The sequence below is a fragment of the Lotus japonicus genome, chromosome 5, assembly GCF_012489685.1.
Source record: "Lotus japonicus ecotype B-129 chromosome 5, LjGifu_v1.2".
Taxonomy (NCBI): Eukaryota; Viridiplantae; Streptophyta; class Magnoliopsida; order Fabales; family Fabaceae; genus Lotus; species Lotus japonicus.
The window spans coordinates 14,152,731-14,161,847 of record NC_080045.1 but is presented as its reverse complement, the minus strand read 5'-3'; the positions used below and the strand labels follow the sequence as shown (position 1 = coordinate 14,161,847).

Sequence of the window (9,117 nt, the reverse complement as noted above, 5' to 3'; positions counted from 1 at the left end):
CACCAAACCGACAATAGGCACAGTTAGGGTCCATCCTCCCCAAAGGCCAACAAAATACAAATTAAACAAGTGTCATGCCCATACTGATACACACTGATCGGCGTCCCGCCCAGGTGATCCAGATGCAACATCACAAACTCAGACACAGGAAAACAATGGACTTCGAGTTCAAGGATTCATTCCACCTATTGACTCGCACGGTGGCCCAATCCACCACCTCGCCCGCTCGATGATACCTGCCACCATCGAAATTGTCCGATCTGTGGTACTAACACCGTATAAGATCGTTGGTTCCAGCCAACCAAATCCTGCTTTTCCTGATGGTCATCCACCATCTCGTTCTGAACAATGGCCCCATCCACCATTCTTGTTTAACTGACGACTCCATCCAGCGCCAGATTTGTTCGATCAATGGCAAAATCGCCGTATAAGATCGTCTGTCCAGTCCACTTGGTCTGACCAATGGTTCGGTTCCACCATCTTCCATCCCTGAGGGTGAACACAACATATAACCACTAAGTAAAAATTCAACGCAGGGAAAGTATTGACTTGGCCAGTGTACTTCCCCATCTTTGTGACTCAATAGCGAGTCTTCAACTCAACAAAATGCATCATGCATAAGTCTAGTTCCTTTCAAACGTAACGTAGATTATAAGAAAGTCCTTCCCAATAACATCATCGAGGGTCTACATCTTTAGTTTAGGAACTCGTCGCAAAAGTAGCGCTCATCCACGTAATTGTTGAAGAACTGAAAGTGTTTTTCTAGTAACCCCAGCTTGGAAGCATACTCCAGCACGGTCTCGATCTTTCATTGCTCGTGCCATACTGGCCACTTCCTCCGTTAATCGATGCACATTCGTCATGCCCTCCCATTTCAAGAAACCAGTTTTTATCAATCATAAGATAGTGTTAGACATAACTATCCAATACGATTAAGTAGTAACCCAAGCAATTAAAGCGAATATCGCTTTGCAGACAATCAAGTTTTGACCCTTTTTCAGAGCCCACACAACCTAGCACAGAAGACCTATTCCCCAACAAGCTCTGGTATTCTCGACCAAAGCTCTGATACCACAATGTAACACCCCAACTTTTGGGGGTCACAATCAGTAACCTATTAAATAAAATGGAATTATTTTCCAACAAGGATTTAATAAAAGTGGGTATATTTTTTTTCGTTTGCTTTCTTTCCAAAATATTTCCAAAACCTGATATGTATACTCTTACCCAAACCCTTACATCCGGCCTTGACAAGGCAAGCACCCGTGAGTGACGACGGATGTTCAAGTCGTATAAAATATACAGTGAAGTAATATCTTAACCGACAACAAAGTTCAAAATGTGATAACACCCTAAGTCCAATATACTTCCTACAATCCCCTCACTGGAGATTCGCAGAAGAGTAATGCATCGGAACCTACCCAAGACCAAAGTAAGTATTACAATCTTCCTTACAAGCTTCAACCAATGACGGTAAGCTTCTCTACCCAAGGCTCCAGCCTTACATCTAACTATTATTTTACAAGTCTTTGGTTGGTTCACTCACTCCAAGCAAATCTTCTCGTCAATCAGTCCAATCACCTCCTTGCAGCAATCAACAGCTACTCGAAGCAACACCTATTAGGGCCTGGCAGTTTGCCGACCGCCCAAACACAAACAAAGCAAACAAGGCAGAAAGGGTCAACTTCCTAGAGTAATGTAATATAAGTCCTAGCTAGATTTAGCATAGTTATATAGCGTGTGAATAATAATTAGACACAGCATAAGTCGTTCTCTATCCTTTGAACGTCAAGTTATCAGTCCATCACTCGCCGCCTGCGCCTAGATGTATCTTCATTCCCTTGCCAGGGCAGCGTCACGTCTCACTAATGGAAACGCACGACTCGGCGGTCAATCATCTAGCACGATGAGCTCTATACTCTCTAATCAACAAACAGATAACAGGATCAAGGACTATCCCCTTAATCGATCCAAATGATAGGAGTTAAGGTCTAACCTCTTAGGAAAAATAACAAATAGTACGACTAAGGTCAATCCTCTAAATCAACTAACACATAATAGGATTAAGGTCCAGCCACTTCAATCCAAGGTCAAATAATATGATTAAGGTCCAACCACTTTAATCAAATAGCAAAGAATAGGATTAAGGTCCAGCCACTTTAATCCACAAGAAAATAATAGGATTAAGGTCCATCCTCTTTAATCCATAAGCAAATAATAGGATTAAGGTCCATCCTCTTTAATCCATAAGCAAATAATAGGATTAAGGTCCATCCTCTTTAATCCATAAGCAAATAATAGGATTAAGGTCCATCCTCTTTAATCCAATAGCGAATAGTATGATTAAGGTCACACCCCTTACTCAAGAGTAGTTAATAGGATTAAGGTCCAGCCACTTTAATTCAGGGGTAAACAATACGATTAAGGTCCATCCTCTCTAATCGATGGATAAATAATATGATTAAGGACAAACCTCTTAATCAAAGAATAATTAATAGGATTAAGGACAAGCCCCTTAATCAAGTCATGCAGGTATGCAAGAGCTAGCAAACCACGATTCGTCCTCACCCGGATACGTGTCTAGCTATGGTTCATGTCTCTATCGTTTTTCCCTAAGGTAAACGTCGGTCCATTGACCAATCACTTCACACAAGGAGTAGCACCTGCACTTAATGGCGGTTCTACTCATAACGGCTCCTCTTCATGATGTTCACAACTCGAATCATTATCTTTCCTCGAACCTCGAATCTTCGTCCCTTCCCATTTTCGAACTCATTTCATATCCTAAGTTTTCCTCAAAATGGTTTATCTTTATTATTCAAAGTGTTCTATTTTGAGTTAATTCATTATGGAATTTATTCTCAAATCAAGTCTTATGCATTCATTTGTTTCAAAATCTAACAAGTCAAAAGATCAATATCATCCCCAAGTTCTCTTTCCTGAGAAAACCTCGATCCATCACGTCAGCAGTAGCTCAGACCTTCCGTCGGGTCCTACTTGCTAACTCTTAAAACACTCCGCATTCGAAGTCGATATACCCATAATGTTTGGGCATAAAACAGATTCATGCACTTTTGCAATTTAAAGGAATAGAACATGTCTATCCACTATAAAACAATAAGACGGAAACCAGTAAACGGCCGAAGCCTCCAGAAAACGGAGACGCACGCCTCTATCAGTTCACAATGGCCGAAGCCTCATAAAACATTTTCCCAGTCCAGTCCAACAGTCATAATCAAAAGCAATAAACAGGTCGAAGTTATCGACGCCTAAATCATATAGCTAATAACTAGGAGAGTTGCCCTTACCTTAGCCAATTTTCTTCCTAAACTGCAACTCCAATCCTATCACATCTTTGTTTTCCGCGTCGGCTTGCTTCCTTCTATTCTTTAGCTTCGTCGCAATGCGCTTTCGTCCTTCGTACCCTTCACAAGTTCACATACTAAACCTTAGCCTCTAAAGTCACATCTAAAGTTCCATAACAAACTTAGCCAATCTTTCTAGCTCACTTAGGCTAAATGCACAAACTTTATGTTTCAAGGACTAAAGTCCAAAGATAAAATATTTGTGAGTTTTAAAGAAAGGTCCTTTAAAAAAACACATTTCGCAAACAACTCCTCAACTTTTAAATAATTCAACCCTAGTCCCTTGATAAGCACATAATCACGAAAAGGTCCTCACATAAAAGTAAGTTCTTTTTCAACCCTCAATCTTTTATAAATTATTAAATAAACCCTAGTACTTTTATAATTAAAGTTTAACCCAAAACTCTTCAACCTCTTGTGTTTTAATCCTAAAGTTTTCCCATAATAAACTTTTAGTCCTCACACTTAGCTTATGATTCTCACTAAACAAAAACAAGTTTCAGAATTGATTTTTCCAAACCCAAAACACATGCCATAGGCTCGGTCACATCTACATACCTAGGTATAAATTTTCATTTTTCCTAAAATCACTTCCAAAGCCATTTCTTTTACATTTAAAAAATAAATAATCAAGGCATAAATTAAAATCATTAAAATCTCAAAATCACTTAACTCAAAAAAACAACTTTTTAGAAAACTAATCGGTGAAATCCATAGATCCGGTGATGGGGATTAACATTTGTAAAAGCACTTTGGAAAAAGCTCTAATTGAAAATTTTACAAAGACAAGAACTCAACCTTTTTGGAAATAAAAACCATGGTTCACTAGATCCTTTCCATAGTCATAACTTTAATGAAGATACTAGGTGTGGAAACTAAAAGGGTAAATTTAATTGACTAAAAAGATGATCAAAGAAAAGAGAAGAAGTTTTACCATAAAATTGGAAGATGAAGATGATGGTGCTGCACAAGAAAGGAATCACGTGAGGGAGGAAAAGGGACCATGATGTGCGTTTTTTTATGCTGCCCAGGGGAAGGAAAAGAGAGAAAAAGATAGAGGAAGAAGAAATGGAACATGATGAGGTTTGCTGTAAAGAGAAAATGAAAGTGAACAAGAGAGAATTTGGAATTGTAATGAATGCTAATGCAATCTGAATTGAAAGAGAGCAGCGTGAGTGGACAAGAGAGTGGTACCAGATATATACTTATATATAGAAAATAGAGAAGAAGAAGGATAAGAAAGAAAGATTATGGTCTGCTGCAAGAAAGAAAGAAACGTGACAATGAAAAAGAAGGAGGGAGTGAACGTGAGTCACAGAGGATGAGGATGGATTACTAGATATTTAGGGAAGATATTTATAAAACCGGTACGAATTGATTTAGACACTGAAGAATTTAGCTCACAAGGTTAAGAGAAAAATATAGAGTTGATATATTACTTTACCAAAAATTATGAGAGACTCTATGAAATAATGAAATATAAGTTTGGATCACTTTGAGCAAATTAAAATGATCCATTGACAAAGAAATGAGTAAAAACTGAGCTAAAGAATATTTGTGAGACGATCAGAACAAATATGAAGTTGTCATATTATGCATCAGAGTTAAGTATCTCTCTATAAAATGTCGATACTTGTTCCTGGTTCATTTAAGTGAGAAAATAGCTTGAACGTAGTATGGGTTGAAATATGCTGCAAAACTACTTTTTGCGTTTGACGTCGAATGAAGAAACTTCCTTCTGAAGAAAGATTGGAAACATCAAGAGAAATGGGTGTACGCGTGTGGAATCTTCGTTTGAAACTCCGAATAGAAAAAGTCTTCATCGTCCGTCGATTTTAGGGTTTCTGAACTATCAGGGATTCCGTTTCGGCAAACTTCCGAGAATTGGAATTTGACGTTCGTACATTCCAGGGTTTCGTATCGAAACGCTTGTTTATAGATGAATAAGAGAAGTTCTAACATTTCTCTGAAGATTTTTGGAATTAGTTTCTGTCGCGTCCTAAATTGTAAATTAGCTATTTACTAGTGTCTTTGACCTAGGTTTAGGCGAATATTAGTCGTGCTATAACTCTTATCGGTTTTGATACAATCCTTGAACTTTTCCTGAACCTTCTCCTTCATAAATCTATTTCATCCAATAAACTCTCGTTCAGGTTTCCCTTCACGATACATCGAACTTATTCGTTAATAAGGAATTTCACTAATTTATTCTAAGCTCAAAATCTTGGGTCTCACAGTTTGTCACAACTAAAAGAGACAAACGTTAGGGTACCACAATGGTTCATCATCACAAACCTTAATTCTAATCATCAAAATATAGAGATGCAACCACTGATCAAACCTTGATCTTACAAGGCGTTGCTAGTCACTGAAACACCTAAGCTTAAAGATAACTTAACTTTGCTATGCATGTGAGGAATCAATGTTTAGGAAACTAAGGTATAGATATCCACTCATGTGAGGAATCAATGAAGTAGGGTAGAATTGGTGTAGATGAATCATAGATAGGAATGAATTTCCATATAGAATCATAGGACACTAGTAGTTAAACGGTGAAGTCCAATTCCAACAGCTTTCTCATCTTGATATCCAATCGTTTTTCTCTCACTTTGTTTAATTTGAATGTGTTTTGGTCACCGATATAATTATCAACCTTTTGAAAATCTATTGCTTGGGTAATTTTACTAGAGAACGGCATTTGTATTAGCAATTCCCTGCGGATACGACAAAAACCCTATGCTATACTACAATTGAATCTTGAAGGATTCGAAAGTGGTTCTGAAAAAATCTTTCGATAGTAGGCCCCCTAAGGGCTCTCCCAGTCCATATATCAATTACTTAATAGTTTAAAACTTTGTGATAATTGGTTGTTCGACAATTACCACACTTATTCATAAATATTTATATACTTAAGATGAAAATGTAATTTCATAAAGAAATAATATTTTTACTTTCCATTATGTACACAATCAAGCAAAAACCCTCATTATTTTTCATCTCTTTATTATTGTTTTTTCTATCATTTGAGAAATCAAAAACAAAGGCACTAGAAATGGGGTTTGAATTGTGTCAACTAAAAAAAACTGCTTCAAACAAGTGCTTGTTCCTTGAAACATTTTTTGTAGAGGTGATTGTGCAAAGAATTAGATATGAGGGTAAAAGAACTAAAGTAAATAAAGCACACAAGAGATTTATCTTGGTTTACCATAAATCAATGGGATACGTCCAGGCTTTGGTATCCACAAGGATATTCCACTACTTCACCCTAAAAATAAATCATTGACTTTCTTTCGTTGGGTTTTTTTTAAAAAAAATTAATGTTGATTAATTTTTAATATTTAAATAAATTTAATGTAAATTTTCTTCATCTAACAAAAAAAATATTAATGTTTAATAATTTGCACTTTCATGTGTCACAATTGACAAACTGTTTGATAGTTATTTGATATAATTAATAATTTAAAATATTATTAATAACTATTAATAATATCATTAATTGAATTGATATAATATAAAAGTTTAGTAATATAATTAAAAAGAAATTGGTAAGAATTAAATGATATTAATTTGTCCTTAGTTGGGAGAGTTTGTTCCCAACAATCTTTCTATCAATATATTATCTTTTGTTGTAAAACAAAAAGAATTAATTAATATTGTTATTAGTATGAAAGTCAAAACAATATATATACATATACATTTTAAATATTTTTAGAAAAAATAAAAAAAAATATATTACCTAGTTTTATTTTAGTTTTTACATTTTATTTATCAATGTGTTAATAGGAATTATTATTTACTAAAATTTTGTAATATTTTAGTTTTCTTTGTTGGAGATTTTGACATTCTTTTATGAATTAGTTAATATAATTGATAGCACAGGATAGGGTAAGGGACAGGATAATGTTATCATATCATGCTGGTGCAACAGACAACATATTACAGCAGGATAAGATTACTGTTATACTATATTGTCTACTTATCCAGTCCATCAAACGGGCCCCTAAATGTCAATGAAATTTTCTTATATAAATAGATATATTGTGACCCTTTAAAGGGGGAGGTGAAATATAAGTTGTATGTTTATTAGTATCTCATAAACATGTTGAAGGTGTTCGGTACAGTACTTTCTGTGTTGCTTATTATTGCAACATGCAGTTTGATAGTACCTGTGCAAGGTCAAGATGCTGATAGTTTTCAATATCCGTTGAAGAAAACAGTGCGTGTAATAAATAATTTGGCGGGTACTCAACTCTCTGTCCATTGTCATTCAGGAGATGATGATCTTGGCCAACATTATCTTCACAGTGGACAGTATGTAGAGTGGTCCTTCGAGGATAATTTTTGGGGTACTACTTTGTATTGGTGTGACTTTGCATGGAATAATGTGCAAAAGAGTTTTAGGGTTTATAGTACCAAAAAAGATGATTATCGCGGATATAAACCCTATCTGAGTATTAGACCAGATGGAGCGTACTTTTACGATGGATTTAAATTCTGGCTTAAGAAAATCCCATGGTGAAGTTCCAAGCCATTATTAGTTTACCAGCTGAAAGAAAAATAAAATAAAAACTAGTAAACATGGCGAGACATGTTATATGAATAAATGTAGTACTTTATCTACTAATAGAATAATATTTTCATATATGTTGTCTCATTTCTTTTTCCTGTTATTATTACTTTCACAAACTTCTTACTTTATTATCTCTAAAAAGTATATATTTTCCTCCCTTGTAGATAATGTTCATGGAAGATTCATAAACAATCATTTAAAAAACTCGGTCTTCGTAAATTCTAGTCTTCCTTATATCCTATAGATAAACTATATTTGTTGAGTTTGTGGGGCTAATTAAGTAGGATTGCTTCGAATACTTTTTTTCGATTTACTTATTTAATTTTCTTAGAAATATACGTGTGAATTCTAAATTATAAAAATATAAAACAATTTGTAGAAAAATCCAACAAAACCCATGCTTAGGAATTTTGGATAGTTGGTTTCTGTCGTGGTATTAAAGCCTCCATGACAAGTAAAAAATGATCTAGAGTTCAATCATGTCCGCCTTCAATTCTTCTAATAAATTGTTGAGTTTCAGGAGATGGTTAGTGGCCTATATATTGTTCACCCTTCAAACCCAAGTCGGATCTTGGATGATGGACACGTTACACATATAATAATTCTTGTATTGTGCTTGCCATGAACATTGAGAAAGGGTGTAGTGCCTAGAGTGGAGAGAGATTGCACTTCGAGAGAGAAAATTAGAGAGAGAATAACTGAATTTCTTGTATTATTTAGCAAATGTGTCAAGAGTCTCTTACAAATGGTAAACCCCTCCCCATTTATAGTTTGGGATCTGCTGAGCCTAGCATGCGTAACTGCCTCGGTTGGGCCTGTTGGGCCTCGTTGGAGAAGGCCCAATCTCTAGGCTTGGCGACCGCCGCTTGGCGTGTAACCCCTCGGCGTAGGCCCCCTAGGGGCTCTCCCAGTCCATGTATCAATTACTTAATAGTTTAAAACTTTGTGATAATTGGTTGTTCGACAATTACCACACTTAATCATAAATATTTATATACTTAAGATGAAAATGTAATTTCATAAAGAAATAATATTTTTACTTTCTATTATGTACACAATCAAGCAAAACCCCTCATTATTTTTCATCTCTTTATTATAATTTTTTCTATCATTTGAGAAATAAAACAAAGACACTAGAAATGGGGTTTGAATTGTGTCAACTTAAAAAAACTGCTTCAAACA

At 35.4% G+C, this 9,117-nt stretch overlaps 1 protein-coding gene and 1 long non-coding RNA gene across 2 annotated transcripts; one reads left to right on the top strand and one right to left on the bottom strand.

Annotated features, from left to right (window-relative positions):
* Positions 1-1,291: 1,291 nt before the first annotated feature.
* On the bottom strand, positions 1,292-5,050 carry LOC130721181 (uncharacterized). Its single transcript, XR_009013354.1, has 3 exons — positions 4,300-5,050; positions 3,309-3,425; positions 1,292-1,627 (listed from the first exon to the last, which is right to left on the bottom strand). It is a non-coding gene; the product is annotated as an uncharacterized LOC130721181 (long non-coding RNA).
* Positions 5,051-7,426: 2,376 nt separating this feature from the next.
* LOC130716670 (S-protein homolog 29-like) lies at positions 7,427-7,979 on the top strand. Its single transcript, XM_057566672.1, has one exon. The coding sequence runs from the start codon at positions 7,465-7,467 to the stop codon at positions 7,882-7,884; it is 420 nt and encodes a 139-aa protein (XP_057422655.1). The 5' UTR covers positions 7,427-7,464; the 3' UTR covers positions 7,885-7,979.
* The last annotated feature ends 1,138 nt before the right edge of the window (positions 7,980-9,117 follow it).

Coding starts and splice junctions, on each gene's coding strand:
- LOC130716670 (XM_057566672.1), top strand. CDS start 7,465: ATGTTGAAGGTGTTCGGTACAGTACTTTCTGTGTTGCTTATTATTGCA.